The sequence below is a fragment of the Nerophis lumbriciformis genome, linkage group LG17, assembly GCF_033978685.3.
Source record: "Nerophis lumbriciformis linkage group LG17, RoL_Nlum_v2.1, whole genome shotgun sequence".
Lineage (NCBI taxonomy): Eukaryota > Metazoa > Chordata > Actinopteri > Syngnathiformes > Syngnathidae > Nerophis > Nerophis lumbriciformis.
Genome location: NC_084564.2, coordinates 12,575,888 through 12,597,685, shown reverse-complemented (window position 1 = coordinate 12,597,685; position 21,798 = coordinate 12,575,888). Strand labels below are relative to the sequence as shown.

Sequence of the window (21,798 nt, the reverse complement as noted above, 5' to 3'; positions counted from 1 at the left end):
TACATGTCATATATATATATAAATATATAGTAGTGTATAGTACTAGTATGTATGTATGTGTATATATGTATATATATACTACTATATACACTTTATATACTACTATATATATATATATATATATATATATATATATATATATATATATATATATATAGTAGTATATGTATATATATATATAGTAGTATATACTAGTACCACTATATACCATGATCTATATCCACGTATTAAGCACTGTCTTACAGAAATCAATCCTACGCTGTATATACCTGTGTGCGTGTGTGCGTGTGTATATATATATATATATATATATATATATGTCTTAATAAGGTTATCCAAAAAATAGTGCTCGATACCGTATACATATATATATATATATATATATATATATATATATATATATATATATATATATATACAGTATATATCATACTTGCCAACCTTGAGACCTGCGATTTCGGGAGGTGGCGGGGGAGGGGCGTGGTCGGGGGCGTGGTTGGGGTGGGGGCATGGTTGGGGGCGTGGTTAAGAGGGGAGGAGTATATTTACAGCTAGAATTCACCAAGTCAAGTATTTTTTATAAATATATATATATGTATATATATATATATATATATATATATATATATATATATATATATATATATATATATATATATAAGAAATACTTGACTTTCAGTTAATTCTAGCTATATATATATTTTTTTATTTTATTTATTATATATATACTGTATATATATATATATATATATATATATATATACATATATATATATATATATATATATATATATATATATATATACATATATAAATAAGAGAAATACTTGAATTTCAGTGTTCATTTATTTACACATATACACACACATAACACTCATCTACTCATTGTTGAGTTAAGGGTTGAATTGTCCATCCTTGTTCTATTCTCTGTCACTATTTTTCTAACGATGCTGAACACCCTCTCTGATGATGCATTCTGCTTCGTCTCCGTGTTGTGTGCGCAGTTGTGTCTCTAAAAGCCCTAGATGTTATTGTCACATATGCATGTACAGTAGATGGCAGTATTGTCCTGTTAAAGAGTGTCACAACATTGCTGTTTACGGCAGACGAACTGCTTTACGGTAGACGAAAACGTGACTGCTGTTGTTGTGTGTTGTTACCACGCTGGGAGGACGTTAATGAAACTGCCTAACAATAAACCCACATAAGAAACCAAGACTCACCCTTGATCATTACACAGTTATAACGTGATTGGGCAGGCACACTGTTTATATTGTGGGAAAGCAGACATGAGAACAGGCTGTCGACACGTCACTCAGGTCCGCATGGAGCTGGAGGGGGCGTGGCATCCAGCTCCGCCTGAATTTCGGGAGATTTTCAATAATAATTGATCAGATTTACTTAGTGCTTTTTCAGAAACTCAAAGCGCTGCCCAGAGAACTGAGAACCCATCGTTCATTCACTTCACATTCACACATTGTTTGATTGATTGATTGATTGAAACTTTTATTAGTAGGTTGCACAGTGAAGTACATATTCCGTACAATTGACCACTAAATGGTAACACCCGAATAAGTTTTTCAACTTGTTTAAGTCGGGGTCCACTTAAATTGATTCATGATACAGATATATACTATCAGATATATACTAACATCATAATGTTGATGGTGGTAAGCTACATTTATAGCCACAGCTGCCCTAGAGTGGACTGACGCAAACGTGACTGCCAACGTGCGCCCACAACCCCTCCGGCCACCAGCAAATATTAACATTAACATTAACCAGGAACCCCCAAATTGATCTACCATCTGAGCCACGCCATCCTATTTAGCAAATGACCAAGTGGTCTTCTGGTACTCCTATTCCACTGCAGCAGTTCAAGAGCTTTCGTTTTCCATTGTCAAGGCACACTTCAGAGGGTTTTTTTAAGTTAAATTCTCACTCTAAAAGCTGGCTACAGACCACAGGCCAAACAAAATACCCCAACACAAGTCTGCCCACCAGGACTCCCCTAACTTGTATTTGTTTAAATGAATAATGTTTACTGCATAGATTTGGGTGCACCAGTCAAGGAAAATGATCAAACTACATAAATAACATCCTGTAATTTGATTTTGATATTATTTTTTTATCTTGATAGATTGAAAATTAACACCAATGAGTCGACTGATGAACATGATCACACAATTTATTAAGAAAGTACAAATAACGACAAATAAAGATAGAATACTATTAACCGCAACATGTAAGTGTAAAAAAACAAAACAACAACATTATGATTTGTACATTTTCAATATGTGCGTGTTCTATTTTTAAACAAAGAAAACAATCTGAAGTTGTCTTTATTTTTAAGTTATCATGCCGTGATTTTACCAGTCCGGCCCACTTGGGAGTAGATTTTTCTCAATGTGGCCCACGATCTAAAATTAGTTTGTAGCTTTATCAAGCTATCATTCTGTAGTGGAATTATTATCGAATTATTAGTCAGTGTTTACCGATTCAGGTGACATATTTTGATAGCTTTTGTTGCACGTGAAGTCACGCCCGTTTGCAGACTCGGCACCGCCTCAAGCTCTTAACGGGTAAACAAGACGGAATTCCTTGAGATAATGTTGCAATTTTCCATTCCAAAAGTAGCCCCACTTTTTAAAAAGTGCTCGCTTGATGCTAATTTATATTGGATTTGCCATAGAAAGGGTTAGCATTAGCACTTTTACATGGCGATTTCAACACCTCCAAATTCGGTAATGGAAACTACAACAAAGATGCACGGTATAATCAAACAGCTTGTGTGGAATAAGTGCAATACTTACAGTATAAACACTTTTTAGGGCTCAACAAAAGGCACGACTGGGGCATTGAACTTAATTGCAAAGACTACGTCCTAACTACAGTAACGTTAATGCCATCTAATGTCTAGGAATTGCAACTGCAAGGAAAGTCTACTATATACTATTTGCAAATGGCACCCAGAAGAGTACGAAAACAAGATGTAACAACTGAACCACACAGTTAAATACAAACCCCGTTTCCATAGGAGTTGGGAAATTGTGTTAGATGTAAATATAAACGGAATACAATGATTTGCAAATCCTTTTCAACCCATATTCAGTTGAATATGCTACAAAGACAACATATTTGATGTTTAAACTGATAAACATTTTTTTTTGTGCAAATAATCATTAACTTTAGAATTTGATGCCAGCAACACGTGACAAAGAAGTTGGGAAAGGTGGCAATAAATACTGATAAAGTTGAGGAATGCTCATCAAACACTTATTTGGAACATCCCACAGGTGAACAGGCAAATTGGGAACAGGTGGGTGCCATGATTGGGTATAAAAGTAGATTCCATGAAATGCTCAGTCATTCACAAACAAGGATGGGGCGAGGGTCACCACTTTGTCAACAAATGCGTGAGCAAATTGTTGAACAGTTTAAGAAAAACCTTTCTCAACCAGCTATCGCAAGGAATTTAGGGATTTCAACATCTACGGTCCGTAATATCATCAAAGGGTTCAGAGAATCTGGAGAAATCACTGCACGTAAGCAGCTCAGCCCGTGACTTTCGATCCCTCAGGCTGTACTGCATCAACAAGCGACATCAGTGTGTAAAGGATATCACCACATGGGCTCAGGAACATTTCAGAAACCCACTGTCAGTAACTACAGTTGGTCGCTACATCTGTAAGTGCAAGTTAAAACTCTTCTATGCAAGGCGAAAACCGTTTATCAACAACACCCAGAAACGCCGTAGGCTTTGCTGGGCCTAAACTCATCTAAGATGGACTGACACAAAGTGGAAAAGTGTTCTGTGGTCTGACGAGTCCACATTTCAAATTGTTTTTGGAAACTGTGGATGTCGTGTCCTCCGGACCAAAGAGGAAAACAACCCGGATTGTCATAGGCGCAAAGTTGAAAAGCCAGCATCTGTGATGGTATGGGGGTGTATTACTGCCCAAGACATGGGTAACTTACACATCTGTGAAGGCGCCATTAATGCTGAAAGGTACATACAGGTTTTGGAGCAACATATGTTGCCATCCAAGCAACGTTACCATGGACGCCCCTGCTTATTTCAGCAAAACAATGCCAAGCCACGTGTTACATCAACGTGGCTTCATAGTAAAAGAGTGCGGGTACTAGACCGGCCTGCCTGTAGTCCAGACCTGTCTCCCATTGAAAATGTGTGGCACATTATGAAGCCTAAAATACCACAACGGAGACCCCGAACTGTAAAACAACTTAAGCTGTACATCAAGCAAGAATGGGAAAGAATTCCACCTGAAAAGCTTAAAAAATGTGTCTCCTCAGTGTTGTTAAAAGGAAAGGCCATGTAACACACTGGTGAACATGCCCTTTCTCAACTACTTTGTCACGTGTTGCAGCCATGAAATTCTAAGTTAATTATTATTTGCAAAAAAAAAAAAAAAGTTTGAACATCAAATATGTTGTCTTTGTAGTGCATTCAATTGAATATGGGTTGAAAAGGATTTGCAAATCATTGTATTCCGTTTATATTTACATCTAACACAATTTCCCAACTCAAATGGAAACGGGGTTTGTATATCAGCTTAGTGTTTAATGTTAAATCAAAGAAATAGATTGTATTGATTAATAAATATTTATTACCACACAAAAGTACCAATATTTGTACCGTGAGTACCAGTATCGATTCCCACGCACCGGGAGTATCGGTTCAAATATGACAGGTACCCATCCCTAGTTGTGTTGCGCAATATACCTGTTCAGAAATGACCATGTAGTCCAATATGTGGCATGGGATGCACGTCTCTCCATAGTACCTGTTTCTCACCACTAGGCTTCTTGTGGTTGAGCAGCAGCTCCACGGCGCCGACCACCTCCTTGCGGATGGCGTGCAGCAGGGCGTCGCCCACGTGCACGTCGTAGCTGAGGAGCAGCTCCAGGATCTCCAGGTTCTCGTTTTCGATGGCGATGAGCAGGGCCGTGCGTCCCAGCGAGTCCACGCAGTTGATGTTGATGCGGAAGTAGATTTTGGCGTCCTCCAGGGCCTCCTTCACGGTGGCGTAGTCGCCTTTCTCCACCGCCCCGAGGTAGACCTTCTCCAGAGCCGAGAGCTCGGACTCCGCCCGCACGACATGGAGGGGGATGCGGTCGCTATACGAAGAGTTGTCAGTCTTCTTGTAGTACAACTGGGACATTGCTGCATCTAATTGGAAACATGTGTTACATACTGTACTACTGGTGTAACGGTACATATAGTCCTGGTCAAAAGTTTACATACACTTGTAAAGAACATAATATCATGGCTTAAAAAGACCTCAACGGCGGAGTGGGCGGATGATGGTTGCATAGAAGGTCACAAAGGCAGAAGAAGGCTGCAGCAAAGATGGGCCCCCAATTGTCTTGGTCTCCATGCCTTTGGACCCTGACCTCTTTGCCAAGGACAGTGTGGTGGCTGTCTGTGCACCAGTCTCCCCACTTTAAAAGATTTCATGCACAGGCGTTCTCCTGAAGGCAATCCCACCATACTCGTTTCGAGTGATCGCCGACGATCATGGCTGTCTTGAGTTACCAATATTTTCTACAACTCTTATTTTTTTGTGATAGAGTGATTGGAGCACATACTTGTTGGTCACAAAAAACTGTCATGAAGTTTGGCTCTTTTATTAATTTTTTATGGGTCTACTGTAGGGATGTCCGATAATGACTTTTTGCCGATATTCCGATATTGTCCAACTCTTTAATTACCGATACCGATATCAACTGATACTGATATATACAGTCATGGAATTAACACATTATTATGCCTAATTTGGACAACCAGGTATGGTGAAGACAAGGTCCTTTTTTAAAATATTAATAAAATAAAATAAGATAAATAAATTAAAAACATTTTCTTGAATAAAAAATAAAGTAAAACAATATAAAAACAGTTACATAAAAACTAGTAATTAATGAAAATTAGTAAAATTAACTGTTACAGGTTAGTACTATTAGTGGACCAGCAGCACACACAATCATGTGTGCTTACGGACTGTATCCCTTGCAGACTGTATTGATATATATTGATATATAATGTAGGAACCAGAATATTAATAACAGAAAGAAACAACCCTTTTGTGTGAATGAGTGTAAATGGGGGAGGAAGGTTTTTTGGGTTGGTGCACTAATTGGAAGTGTATCTTGTGTTTTTTATGTTGATTTAATAAAAAAAAAAAACCAAAAAACCCACCGATAATAAAAAAACAGATACCGATAATTTCCAATATTACATTTTAAAGCCTTTATCGGCCGATAATATCGGCAGGCCGATATCGGACATCTCTAGTCTACTGAAAATGTGACCAAATCTGCTGGGTCAAAAGTATACATACAGCAATGTTAATATTTGCTTACATGTCCCTTGGCAAGTTTCACTGCAATAAGGCGCTTTTGGTAGTCATCCACAAGCTTCTAGCAAGCTTCTGGTTGAATTTTTGACCACTCCTCTTGACAAAATTGGTGCAGTTCAGCTCAATGTGTTGGTTTTCTGACATGGACTTGTTTCTTCAGCATTGTCCACACGTTTAAGTCAGGACTTTGGGAAGGCCATTCTAAAACCTTCATTCTAGCCTGATTTAGCCATTCCTTTACCACTTTTGACGTGTGTTTGGGGTCATTGTCCTGTTGGAACACCCAACTGCGCCCAAGACCCAACCTCTGGGCTGATGATTTTAGGTTGTCCTGAAGAATTTAGAGGTAATCCTCCTTTTTCATTGTCCCATTTACTCTCTGTAAAGCACCAGTTCCATTGGCAGCAAAACAGGTCCAGAGCATAATACTACCACCACCATGCTTGATGGTAGGAATGGTGTTCCTGGGATTAAAGACCTCACCTTTTCTCCTCCAAACATATTGCTGGGTATTGTGGCCAAAAAGCTCAATTTTTGTTTCATTTGACCACATAACTTTCCTCCAGAAAGTCTACTCTTTGTCAAGGTCAAGGTCAAGGTTCAACTTTATTGTCCCCGCGGGGAAATTTGTCTTGGGCACAGTGCATCATTGCTTTCTTAACATACCCAAAAACAACAGAACAAAAACACAAGCACAGACACAACCACAACCATACAACTAACATTTAAACATCAGAACATGGAGCTTGATAGACATAGGTGGCACTTTGATGTAGGCATAAAATCTACAGTATGGAGATAAAGATAAAGTACCAATGTGCATTGCACTAGAGCTCATGGATAAAGTGCTGTGTGCTAAAGTGCTTAGTTCTAAAGTGCTATGTGCTAAAGTGCTATGTGCTAAAAAAGTGCTAACCTATGTATTAAAATTCTATTGCACATTGTTGGTCAGCTTAATGGAGGCTGGAACAAATGATAATTTAAGGCGGTTAGATTTGCATAGTGGGACCCGGGGTCTTCTCCCTGATGGCAGGGTTCCATATTCAGGAAAGAGTGGGTGTTGTGAGTTGGAAATAATTTTCTTAGCTTTTTTCCTAACTGCCTGCTCATAGATGCTCTGTATAGGCTCATATTCTTTCCTCCCAACGATTTTCATTGCTGTTTTATGCATGCCGGCCAGTTTGCTTTTTAGCTTAACGGTTAGGTTGCCAAACCATGAGGTGATCCCGTATCTAATGATGCTCTCTACAATGGCACGGTAGAAAATCATCATGATATGGCTGCTTACGCCGTACAATCTTAATCTTCGCAAAAAATATAGCCTCTGTTGCAGTCTATTGCACAGTTTGTCAATATGTGTCTTCCAGCAGAGAAGATTATCAATATGAACCCCTAAATATTTATATGAGGATACCTGGGTGATTTCCTGATTTTTGATGACCACTGGCTCATGGTCAGTCACTTTCCTCGGATCCAAAACCATTTCCTGTGTCTTGGTCACATTTAAAATAAGATGGTTAGTGTCACATTGTCCATGTGATGTACAAGTGTATGTAAACTTTTGACCACGACTGTGCATTTATACAGTAGTACCTCAATTTAGGAGTACATTGGGATACCAGCTGTGTTTCAGCTTTTTGTTATTCTTTAAGTTGCAAGCATAATTTCAGCATTTTTACCGTCAGTTTAAGTAATATCTTTGCCATTTAACACAAGAAACAAGGTTTTGATAAGACCAGTGACAAGCGCATTTAAGCATCGCTCGGAGATCGACACAATCCTGACCATTGGAACTGAGTGCGAAGGAAAGGACGCGGAAAACCGAATCAAAGAAATTAAACTTTAAAAATAAGCCTTATCGGTTAGCAACCGACCTGGGTGTAGCATCAGTCCGCAATAAATAAGCTGCAGCCAGACACGTCCAAACAATGAACATGTACCCATAAAAATATCGACAAGCTGCAATTTTCTGTGTTTGACATGTTTCAGTTTGTTCCGTCTGGTCCTGACTCAACAAACTGGCCGAGCATTACCTTAGGTACACAAACATACCTGTACATATCGCTTGTTGTCAACTTTGACTGCTCCGGTCCCTCACTCAAATACGTCCGTGTGGAACATAAACAGTGATTTCCTAGTTCTTAGCAGGTTGCAGGAGATGTCTTCTCCCTAAGGTAAATGATGGACAATCTTAATCTTGTGGTTAGAGTGTCCGCCCTGAGACTGGAAGGTCGTGAGTTCAAACCCCGGCCGAGTCATACCAAAGACTATAAAAATGGGACCCATTACCTCCCTGCTTGGCACTCCGCATTAAGGGTTGGAATTAAAGTTAAACTCCCAAACGATTGTCACACACACACTGGGTGTGGTGAAATTTGTCCTCTGCCTTTGACCCTTCCCCATGTTCACCTCCTGGGAGGTGAGGGGAGCAGTGAGCAGCAGCATGCGCCACGCTCGGGAATACTTTTTCCTGTGATTTAACCCCCAACTCCAACCAAATTTCCCCACACCCAGTGTGTGTGTGACAACCGTTCGGGACTTTAACTTTAACTTTAATTCCAACTGTTGCGTTTTGGACCAGTTGTTCCTCCCAGGGAATTCAAGTCACAAGTCGCTCCCAAGCTCTTTACGACACTTAAAGCTGAGTAGAAAAACCACCAGAGACAGAATAGGTATTTTGTAATATATTTGCAAAGCTTTGCATATACATTGAGATCAGTCCAGCATAGAAGATTCAATCGCGCCGCCAAGATGGTCTGCCCCCCCCGAAAAACCCTCTCCCCTCTTAAGTCTCTCTTCCTCCCACCCTGGCAGTCATGTCTCTCCAGCCAAAACACATGCCCATTATCTCTCTTTCTTACATTCCTCACTCAAGGTTAAGCACACAGTTTTGCAGACAACCAAAAGACCACAATTGGAAGAAAAACACTAGCTGTTTTGTAATATGATTATGAAATAAAAGAAGTAACACTTAAATTTGGATATATGTAAATATCTGCCTCCGACACAACCCTTGATGCTGTGTGCCAAGCAGGGAGGCAATGGGTCCCATTTTTTTGTAGTCTTTGGTATGAACTCACAACCTCCCAGTCTCAGGGCGGGCCTCTAACCACAAGGCCACTGAGCTGAATTGGGGGTTAAATCATCAAAAAAAAAAAAGATTCCTGAGCGCAGCCACCGCTGCTGCTCACTGCTCCCCTCACCTCCCAGTGGGTGGAACAAGGATATGGGTCAAATGCAGAGGGTAATTTCACCACACCTAGTGTGTGTGTGTGTGTGTGACTATCAGTGGTACTTTAACTTTATTACAATATTTCATAAAGTAGTTGTTTGTAGTACATGCTATTGTAATGTTTTCCGAACATTTTTTATCGGAAAGTTTGTTTTTCTTTTCAAAAGGCATGTTCATGTTAAAATCGGGGCCTTTTAGGGGGGCCAAGCACAGATTTCATTTCATTTCAATGGGCGAGGCTGATTTGAGATACAGGTGTTTTACATTTACGAGCTCGTAAATTGAGGTACGACTGATTTTTTGGTATCACTCAAGCTATTTACACAAAACCGAAGCAATTTTATGCTTTGCGTTTTCTTCCCTTACCGTACTAAAAATGAACTATATTGTATTCATCGTTGGGTAAAATCAATGCTAAACCATGTTTATATGCAATAATTAGGGGGTTTATTTAGACTTAGACTTAGACAAACTTTAATGATCCACAAGGGAAATAGTTCAACACAGTAGCTCAGTTACAATGATGGAAAGTGTAAGGATGGAAAGGACAATGCAGGTATAAATAGACTAATATAGCGATTAAAAATCTAACATATATACGAATATATACATAATATGTGTACAGAATAATATATATACAGATATATTATATTATGTCAATAACATATATTTCCAAAATATACCAATGACCATGTACAATATTACAGTATATGTGACAGCAGCAGCATAAAATAGAGAGTAAATCCAGCAGGAAATAGAAAATAGACATTATAAACATTATAAACAAAGAGAAGTAGCTAACATGTCAGGTGTCAGGTAATAGGCAGATGTCATCTATTGCTGTATGGCGAGTGATTTCAATGTGTTTTTAATTTATAAAATGACCTGTGACCTTGACCAGGACATGTGGTCGAAAATGAATTAAGTGTAAGTGCTTAATTTTGAACATCCAGCAGCACTACACTCTAAATCAGGGGTGTCAAACGTACAGCCGGCCCGCGAACAGGTTTTATCCGGCCCGCGGGGTGAGTTTGCGAAGTATAAAAATGAGCCGAAATTTTTTAAATGAAAGAAACCGCTGTTTTAAATGTGCCCACTAGATGTCGCAATAGCAATTCTTTGTATCTTTGTGGATTATTCTACATATGTAATACAAATGTGTGTATGTGTGTGTGTGTGTGTGTGTGTGTGTGTGTGTTTTTTGTCTCGTCTTGTCTTGTCTCATAGTAACAGTGGTACTATTTTATTGTTAGTGTACAGGAGCTTTTCTTGTTTTTGTTTGTATAGTATTGTTCTTGTATTACATTGTTTATGTTAAATGTGGAATGCATACTTGCCAACCTTGAGACCTCCGATTTCGGGAGGTGGGTGGCGGGGGGCGTGGTCAGGGGTGGGGCGGAGCGTGGTTAAGAGGGGAGGAGTATATTGACAGCTAGAATTCACCATGTCAAGTATTTCATACATATATATATATATATATATCTACATCCTGAAAATATGCAAACGACACTGTGTTTAGATAATTGATACTTCAAACTTGCATAAATAAATACTAAGGAATATAACATAACTTGGCTTCTGAGAGCTTCAAAATGTAATGAATAAAATGCTAAAGTTGTTGATAAACAAGCAATTATTTTAATAATTAAATAAGGTAATTTTAAATGAATTATTATGATAATATAAAATTAATTATTTCAAATATGTTTATTTTAATGTATAATTCTATGGCTGGATGTAATAAGGAGTCAGAAAAAATACAAATAAAAATACAATTAATTTTGATGTTTTTAGCAAAATATAGTAAAAATGTATTTCGTTTTTTTTTTTTTTTTTTATTAATAAATATATTTATTTTTAGGTAAGATAAACATAATAATACAATTTATCTCTAGTCTGGATGATTTAGTACTTGTCACCCTGTTGTCCTCCCGTCGTGAAAAAAGGCTGTCCTCACTCAGGTCTGCATGGAGCTGGAGGGGGCGTGGCCTCCAGCTCCGGCTGAAAATCGGGAGATTTTCGGGAGAATATTTGTCCCGGGAGGTTTTCGGGAGAGGCGCTGAATTTCGGGAGTCTCCCGGAAAATTCGGGAGGGTTGGCAAGTATGGTGGAATGAGTGAGAGGGGTTGGGATATTATAAGCATTTGCTTCATCCAAACCCTTTTCAAGCCTTGCATAAATGTCTCTGCCAAAATGTAAAAAAAAAAAAAAAATGTGTGTTGTTGTACTGTGCAGGTTTGAAATAAATAATTCAATCATTTTTCATGAGATAGGCTCCAGCGCCCCCCGCGACCCCAAAGGGAATAAGCGGTAGAAAATGGATGGATGGATCAATCAATCAAATAAACCACATGATGTTAGTGCAGCAGTCGAGGAAAATGAGCAAACTACATAAATAACATCCTGTAATTTGATTTTGATATTATTTTTTTATCTTGAAAGAGTGGAAATTAACACCAATGAGTTGACTGATGAACATTATCACACAATTTAGTCAGAAAGTATAAATAACGACAAATAAAGATGGAATACTATTAACCGCAACATGTAAGTGTAAAAAAAACAACAACAACATTATGATTTGTACATTTTCAGAATGTGCTTGTTCTATTTTTAAACAAAGAAAACAATCTGAAGTTGTCTTTATTTTTAAGTTATCGTGCCGTGATTTTACCAGTCCGGCCCACTTGGGAGTGACACCCTTAGTCTAAATCAGACCTGGGCAAACTAAGGCCCGCCGAACATTCTCAATTCATTTTTTTAGATCTTAAGATGGAAAGTGTAGCTGCCATTATGATGTGCAGTGATGTTTTCTAATGACCGTAAGTCTTGAACTATACAAAGTATTTCAATGGTTGGAATCTGCGCTTTTGCATGATATACTAGTTACTATGGTAATCCAATTAGTTACTATGGTAATCTAATTAGTTACTATGGTAATCTAAGTCACAGGAGCTCAGACGAGGCACCAAGTAGTGTGGGTGGGGAGCGTTTCCACATAGTGTTTCAAGAGCGTCCAGCCTGAAATGCGGGTGTCAGGGACAGACGTAGAAGGAGATTTTTACAACAAAGTTGGAAAGTTTAGTGATATATCAGATGCATGAGAATGTAGGTGGGTTTATTTTTTTATTACCCTTCGCTGTGTTTGTTGCATTTTCTTTGCGTTTCGCTTGATTGTAAAATATGTAGATCGAGAGGGGGTGTGACGTTCATATGTTGTCAATATTCAGTGTTTGATTGTTCATAGTTAATATTGGAAATCCCACATTATTTATTTTCATGTACATTCTAGGTGTCTCATTCTTTATTTTAAAAAAATCTGTTTTTTTAAAGGGGAACATTATCACAATTTCAGAAGGGTTAAAACCATTAAAAATCCGTTCCCAGTGGCTTATTTTATTTTTCGACGTTTTTTTCAAAATTTTACCCATTTTACCCTAAAAAAAAGCTTCAAAGTGCCTGATTTTAACCATCGTTATATACACCCGTCCATTTTCCTGTGACGTCACATAGTGATGCCGATACAAACAAACATGGCGCATAGAACAGCATGATATAGCGACATTAGCTCGGATTCAGACTCGGATTTCAGTGGCTTAAGCGATTCAACAGATTACGCATGTATTGAAACGGATGGTTGTAGTGTGGAGGCAGGTAGCGAAAACGAAATTGAAGAAGAAACTGAAGCTATTGAGCCAAATCGGTTTGAACCGTATGCAAGCGAAACCGACGAAAACGACACGACAGAGAAAGCGAGGACGAATTCGGCGATCGCCTTCTAACCAACGATTGGTATGTGTTTGTTTGGCATTAAAGGAAACTAACAACTATGAACTAGGTTTACAGCATATGAAATACATTTGGCAACAACATGCACTTTGAAAGTGCAGACAGCCCATTTCAGGCGCGCTAAGAACATATATTTTTCCACGATTTCAGCACTCAGGTTAACCATACCTAAATAGACACAAAATACTGCATTACACAAGACTACCCGAATGTACTCGAATGATTGAAAAAAATGAATGTTTCAAGCTAAATTATTGGTAAACACAGTTTATGTATAATAATTTACGTAAAACCGCGAGTAATGAATAAAGTTTTCATCAATTAATATATTCTGTAGACATACCCTCATCCGCTCTCTTTTCCTGAAAGCTGATCTGTCCAGTTTTGGAGTTGATGTCAGCATCTGCTTTGAGTGTCGCAGGATATCCACACATTCTTGCCATCTCTGTCGTAGCATAGCTTTCGTCGGTAAAGTGTGCGGAACAAACGACTGACCATTTCGTCGGCTTTCCCCACAGCCTCGTATTTTGAACAAATTTCGTCCAATTTCTTGCCACTTTCGCATCTTTGGGCCACTGGTGCAACTTGAATCCGTCCCTGTTCGTGTTGTTACACCCTCCGACAACACACCGACGAAAGTGAGAAAATGGCGGATTGCTTCCCGATGTGACGTCACGTTGTGCCGAGCGAATAATAGAAAGGCGTTTAATTCGCCAAAATTCACCCATTTAGAGTTCGGAAATCGGTTCAAAAAATATATGGTCTTTTTTCTGCAACATCAAGGTATATATTGATGCTTACATAGGTCTGGTGATAATGTTCCCCTTTAAAGGCGGTCTGTCATAACGGTTTTAGCTTTCAATCAGACATTATTGTGTGGTTTTAGATTAGTGTTCCTAAAAATCAGATATACCGGCCCCCAGACACATCTTTTTCCTCCATATTTGACCCCTCGAGTCATTGCCCAGGCCTGCTCTAAATACTGCAAAAGTTCACCGATTTGATGGTGTTGAAAGCCTCACCTTGATGAATCTTGATAAAGGATCCATCCATTCTTTTTCTACCGCTTGTCCCTTTTGGGGTCGCGGGGGGTGATGGAGCCTATCTCAGCTGCATTCGGGCGGAAGGCGGTGTACACCCTGGACAAGTCGCCACCTCATCGCAGATAGACAGACAACATTCACACACTAGGGCCAATTTAGTGTTGCCAATCAACCTATCAGTTAATTAATTATTTAATATTAGGAATGTATTTCCGTAAATAACCCCTTTCCAATCCCTACCCATGTTACTAGTCTTTAAACTGTGTGCGGTGCAATAGCCGGCTCAAATAGACACAAACACAATTTTGAGTTATAAAAATGGCAGCAAAATTGCATCCCTTTTTTTAAGAAGCACATGCACTTTTTTCATTTCCTGTAAAAAAAAAGAAACAAACCCAAACTTTACCGTCCCGGCGTTGTCGCGCAGTTTGACCCGATCCTCTGCCAACGGAGAACCCGAAAAAATGGCGAGAAATGAGACAACCAGACGGGCTGGTGAGAAGCAAGTCCTCCACCTCTGAAGACACAATAAGTCAATGACATGTCACGCAGTCAGCTTGCCGCCTCCCCTCCCAGCACACACATCCTGTCAACACACCCACTGACTTGCGTGCGTTCTTTTCTTGCTTTTGCCCTCTTCGGATCATCTTCAGATGATTAATAAAAAAAGGAGGTTGTTGTGATTTTTGAGGAAGTGATGCTGTTTCTCACTGACAGTCCTCATGATCCTCACTGCAGCTGTCACCATTCACAACACACTTTGGTGTCCTCACAGTGGTGTGCGCTCCGGAAAGGCTTTAAAAACTACTGAACTGTGTTCTTATTCTGTTTCCTGTATGATCTGATGATCGTTTGCAAAATTTTCTTAAGGAAAGATGGCCAAATTTGCCACATTTCCTAATCAAATACAAGGCAGAGACTTGAGATGATGCTGCGCGTGCGCGTGCCGAGGCTACCCTCTGATTGCGCAATGCTTCATAACTGGATTGGATGCGTGTCGCCCAATACAGTTTGCAGAAACATTTATTATTAGAGATGTACGATAATATCGGCCATGTAATATCGGAAATTATCGGTATCGTTTTTTTAGTATTGGTATCGTTTTTTGTATTTTTATTTTTTTATTAAATCAACATAAAAAACACAAGATACACTTACAATTAGTGCACCAACCCAAAAAACCTCCCTCCCCCATTTACACTCATTCACACAATGTTTCTTTCTGTTATTAATATTCTGGTTCCTACATTATATATCAATATATATCAATACAGTCTGCAGGAATACAGTCCGTAAGCACACATGATTGTGCGTGCTGCTGGTCCACTAATAGTACTAACCTTTAACAGTTAATTTTACTCATTTTCATTAATTACTAGTTTCTATGTAACTGTTTTTATATTGTTTTACATTTTTTTTTATTCAAGAATTTTTTTTAAATTTATTTATCCATCCATCCATCCATCTTCTTCCGCTTATCCGAGGTCGGGTCGCGGGGGCAGCAGCCTAAGCAGGGAAGCCCAGACTTCCCTCTCCCCAGCCACTTCTTCCAGCTCTCCCTGTGGGACCCCGAAGCGTTCCCAGGCCAGCCGGGGGACATAGTCTTCCCAACGTGTCCTGGGTCTTCCCCGTGGCCTCCTACCGGTCGGACGTGCCCTAAACACCTCCCTAGGGAGGCGTTCGGGTGGCATCCTGACCAGATGCCCGAACCACCTCATCTGGCTCCTCTCGATGTATTTATCTTATTTTTTTTTTTTTTTTTTTTTTTTTTAAAAAGGACCTTATCTGCACCGTACCTGGTTGTCCAAATTAGGCATAATAATGTGTTAATTCCACGACTTTATATATCGGTATCGGTTGATATTGGTATCGGTAATTAAGAGTTGGGCAATATCGGATATCGGCAAAAAAGCCGTTATCGGACATCCCTATTTATTATACACCAATACTTTCTACAGCCTGTGTAATGTACACTTTATTGCCAAAAGTATTTGGCCACCCATTCAAATGATCAGAATCAGGTGTCCTAATCACTTGGCCCGGCCACAGGTGTATAAAATCAAGCACTTAGGCATGGAGACTGTTTCTACAAACATTTGTGAAAGAATGGGCCGCTCTCAGGAGCTCAGTGATTTCCAGCGTGGAACTGTCATAGGATGCCACCTGTGCAACAAATCCAGTCGTGTCGGCTTTATTATGAGAAAAGTGAAGAGTTTGGGAACAACAGCAACTCAGCCACCAAGTGGTAGGCCACGTAAACTGACAGAGAGGGGTCAGCGGATGCTGAAGCGCATAGTGCAAAGACTTTCTGCACAGTCAGTTGCTACAGAGCTCCAAACTTCATTTGACCTTCCAATTAGCCCACGTACAGTACGCAGAGAACTTCATGTAATGGGTTTCCATGGCCGAGCAGCTGCATCTAAGCCATACATCACAAAGTCCAATGGAAAGGATGGGATGCAGTAGTGTAAAGCACGTCACCACTGGACTCCAGAGCAGTGGAGACGCGTTCTCTGGAGTGACGAATCTGGCAGTCTGATGGATGAGTTTGGGTTTGGAGGTTGCCAGGAGAACGGTACATTTCGGACTGCATTGTGCCGAGTGTGAAATTTGGTGGAGGAGGAATTGTGGTGTGGGGTTGTTTTTCAGGAGTTGGGCTTGGCCCCTTAGTTCCAGTGAAAGGAACTTTGAATGCTCCAGGATACCAAAACACTTTGGACAATTCCATGCTCCCAACCTTGTGGGAACAGTTTGGAGCGGGCCCCTTCCTTTTCTAACATGACTGTGCACCAGTGCACAAAGCAAGGTCCATAAAGACATGGATGACAGAGTCTGGTGTGGATGAACTTGACTGGCCTGCACAGAGTCCTGACCTGAACCTGATAGAACACCTTTGGGATGAATTAGAACGGAGACTGCGAGCCAGGCCTTCTCGACCAACATCAGTGTGTGACCTCACCAATGCGCTTTTGGAAGAATGGTCGAAAATTCCTTTAAACACACTCCGCAACCTTGTGGACAGCCTTCCCAGAAGAGTTGAAGCTGTAATAGCTGCAAAAGGCGGACAGACATCATATTGAACCCTATGGGTTAGGAATGGGATCAAGTTCACATGTGAGTCAAGGCAGGTGACCAAATACTTTTGGCAATATAGTGTATTTAATGTAAGTGGGACATTCATATTCTTGCTAATGAACCATTAAGGGTGGCATATGTGAGCAAGCAGGTGTTCGTCCCTGGTTTCCTTTTTCGGAGAGGCAAAGCGCGTCAATGTGTGTGAAGTGAAGTGAATTATATTTATATAGCGCTTTACATAGTGAAACCCATTATCTAAGTTACATTTAAACCAGTGTGGGTGGCACTGGGAGCAGGTGGGTGAAGTGTCTTGCCCAAGGACACAACAGCAGTGACTAGGATGGCAGAAGCGGGGATCGAACCCAGAACCCTCAAGTTGCTGGAACGGCCGCTCTACCAAACGAGCTACACCGCCCAGTGTGTCAATGACTAAATTGACACTGCAGGTCAAAGTGACTTTTTTTGGGATCTGATTTTTTTTTCCAGCCGACTTTTTACACTGCAAGTAAAAAGTGATTTTTAGCAGACTCCAGTGTAAACGCGCACCGGCCCCAATGTGGCCTCGACGTCACTTGCATGCGCACTTCGATAAAGTGAAAACAAAGGAAGTCGCTACTACAAACCCTGTTTCCATATGAGTTGGGAAATTGTGTTAGATGTAAATATAAACGCAATACAATCATTTGCAAATCATTTTCAACCCATATTCAGTTGAATATGCTACAAAGACAACATATTTGATGTTCAAACTGATAAACATTTGTTTTTTGCAAATAATCATTAACTTTAGAATTTGATGCCAGCAACACGTGACAAAGAAGTTGGGAAAGGTGGCAATAAATACTGATAAAGTTGAGGAATGCTCATCAAACACTTATTTGGAACATCCCACAGGTGAACAGGCAAATTGGGAACAGGTGGGTGCCATGATTGGGTATAAAAGTAGATTCCATGAAATGCTCAGTCATTCACAAACAAGGATGGGGCGAGGGTCACCACTTCGTCAACAAATGCGTGAGCAAATTGTTGAACAGTTTAAGAAAAACCTTTCTCAACCAGCTATTGCAAGGAATTTAGGGATTTCACCATCTACGGTCCGTAATATCATCAAAGGGTTCAGAGAATCTGGAGAAATCACAGCACGTATGCAGCTAAGCCCGTGACCTTCCATCCCTCAGGCTGTACTGCATCAACAAGCGACATCAGTGTGTAAAGGATATCACCACATGGGCTCAGGAACACTTCAGAAACCCACTGTCAGTAACTACAGTTGGTCGCTACATCTGTAAGTGCAAATTAAAACTCTCCTATGCAAGGCGAAAACCGTTTATCAACAACACCCAGAAACGCTGTCGGCTTTGCTGGGCCTGAGCTCATCTAAGATGGACTGATACAAAGTGGAAAAGTCTTCTGTGGTCTGACGAGTCCACATTTCAAATTGTTTTTGGAAACTGTGGACGTCGTGTCCTCCGGACCAAAGAGGAAAAGAACCATCCGGATTGTTATAGGCGCAAAGTTGAAAAGCCAGTATCTGTGATGGTATGGGGGCGTATTAGTGCCCAAGACATGGGTAACTTACACATCTGTGAAGGCGCCATTAATGCTGAAAGGTACATACAGGTTTTGGAGAAACATATGTTGCCATCCAAGCAACGTTACCATGGACGCTTATTTCAGCAAGACAATGCCAAGCCACGTGTTACATCAACGTGGCTTCATAGTAAGAATTCTACCTGAGAAGCTTAAAAAATGTGTCTCCTCAGTTCCCAAACGTTTACTGAGTGTTGTTAAAAGGAAAGGCCATGTAACACAGTGGTGAACATGCCCTTTCCCAACTACTTTGTCACGTGTTGCAGCCATGAAATTTAAAAGTTAATTATTATTTGCAAAAAAAAAATAAAGTTTATGAGTTTGAACATCAAATATGTTGTCTTTGTAGCATATTCAATTGAATATGGGTTGACAATGATTTGCAAATCATTGTATTCCGTTTATATTTACATCTAACACAATTTCCCAACTCCTATGGAAACGAGGTTTGTACAACAAAATAAAATAAAAGTCTTAAAAATTAGTATTTTTTTTACATGAAAGTAATACAATGTATCAATAAATGTATCTAGTATAATATATTTGTGAGGGTTGTAATCTTTTTATGGCTGTTAAGTAGAGGAGACACGGGAGCTTTATATTTCAACTCACGTGCTATTTCTTCTGAATCAAAATATATATTCATATATTACATATAGCCTATTATTTGCGCACTATTGACAATTGATGCACCGGAAATTTGGTCGTCTTAAATAGACTCTGCTCACCTAAACCGGACGTTGTGATGCAATATCCACTTCCGCTGGCGACTGCGTCTTTCCGGCGCACACGAGTGCCGTAGCTCGCCCAAAGCTGACGAAAAAGTCACATTCAGGTCAAATTGCGTTGAGACTTAAGTAGTGTTGTCCCGGTAGCAAAATAATGTTGATGCTTTTCGGTGCTTTTCGGTACTTTTCTAAATAAAGGGGACCACAACAAATTGCATTATTGGCTTTATTGTAACACAAAATCTCACGGTATATTAAACATATGTTTCTTATTGCAAGTTTGTCCTTAAATAAAATAGTGAACATACAAGACAACTTGACTTTTAGTAGTAAGTAAACAAACAAAGGCTCCTAATTTAGCTGCTGACATATGCAGTAACATATTGTGTCATTTTCCATTCTATTATTTTGTCAAAATTATTAAGGACAAGCTGTAGAAAATGAATTATTAATCTACTTGTTCATTTTCTGTTAATATCTGCTTACTTTCTCTTTTAACATGTTCTATCTACACTTCTGTTAAAATGTAATAATCACTTATTCTTCTGTTGTTTGATACTTTACATTAGTTTTGGATGATACCACACATTTTGGTATCAATCCGATACCAAGTAGTTACAGGATCATACATTGGTCATATTCAAAGTCCTCATGTGTCCAGGGACATATTTCCCGAGTTTATAAACATAATATACATTTTTAAAAAACGAAAGAAGATGTTGTGATGCCAAAAAATATCGACTTGTAAGAAACTTACTTTATTTGTCGCCATGGAGGCGAGGATTAGTGATTTAGAAGTAGCTAAAACACTGCCGACCGGTACTTTTCAGAGGCGGTATAGTACTGAATATGATGAATTAGTATCAAGGTACTATACTAATACCGGTATACCGCACAACCCTAGACTGAAGTCACATTTGAAAAGATCAGATTCTGATCGGATTCAGAACCACCTCCTGATGTGGCCTGAATCTGATGCCAAAAGATCAGATTTGAAGCACGTTGGAGTGAAAAAAAATCTGATCTGTGTCACTTGAGGGTAAAAAAATCAGATTTGGTGTGCAGTGTAAACGGGGCCAATGTGTTGGCGAGAGTCAGCAGTGTAATTCAAGTTAGGGCTGCACAATTAATCAAATTTTAATCCCGATCACGATTTGGGCTTCAGTGATTAAATAAGGATGATTTCTGGTGGTATTAACATTTAAAAGACAGGCTCTGCCGCATATCAAATCAAGCACATTCACAGCCCGTGGCAGCAGGAAAACAACAACTGTTCGTCTCGAAGCTCACAGCTCCATTGACGAGGCCGGCCGGCATGATCAAACTTTTCCCGGGTCGCTGCTGCCGGTTACCTCATTTAATTTGTTTTACTTCCATGGAGTCTAACGACATGCGTTAAAAAATGTTATTATGTCCCTAAAAAGCCCCCATCAAAAATGGATAAATCGACCTAAGGGCATTATGTAATGAGAAAAAGATGAGATGTTAATACTAATAATGAACAAAAACACAAATATTTGTCTTTACATATATAGGTAACGTTTATTTAGCCTTTTTATCAGACTATTTCATTACAAATGACATGACATCAGGTTCACGTGCTGTTTGGGAATAAAAGCTCTCTCGCTTGCTGTGTGTGGCTGGTAAAAATAGCAATATTAAAAAAATAAAAAATATTCAACCCAATACAGTGCTTTATTCATAACAAAGATGTGTGGCAATGTATTTTTTTTTACATGGTTAAAAAACAAAGACGTGGGAATTAAATGAAATACTTTACTTAAGAGAAAGATGTATGTGAAGCTAAAAAAAAAGTACTTTATTTCATACTTGCCAACCTTGAGACCTCCGATTTCGGGAGGTGGGGGGTGGGGGGAGTGGTCGGGGTGGGGCGGGGGCGTGGCTGGGGGCGGGGCTAAGAGGGGAGGAGTATATTTAAAGCTAGAATTCACCAAGTCAAGTAT

The 21,798-nt window shown here is 39.6% G+C and overlaps 1 protein-coding gene across 1 annotated transcript in view; it reads right to left on the bottom strand.

Moving 5' to 3' along the window:
- LOC133614904 (short transient receptor potential channel 4-like) overlaps nt 1-14,930 on the bottom strand; it is a 36,879-nt gene extending 21,949 nt beyond the window's left edge. The window contains exons 1-2 of the mRNA XM_061973267.1: nt 14,848-14,930; nt 4,806-5,191 (exon numbers count right to left, since the gene is read on the bottom strand). Of these exons, the coding sequence (XP_061829251.1) occupies nt 4,806-5,183 (378 nt within the window). The 5' untranslated portion in view covers nt 5,184-5,191; nt 14,848-14,930. The remainder of the gene's footprint in view (nt 1-4,805; nt 5,192-14,847) is intronic.
- Nucleotides 14,931-21,798: the final 6,868 nt, after the last annotated feature.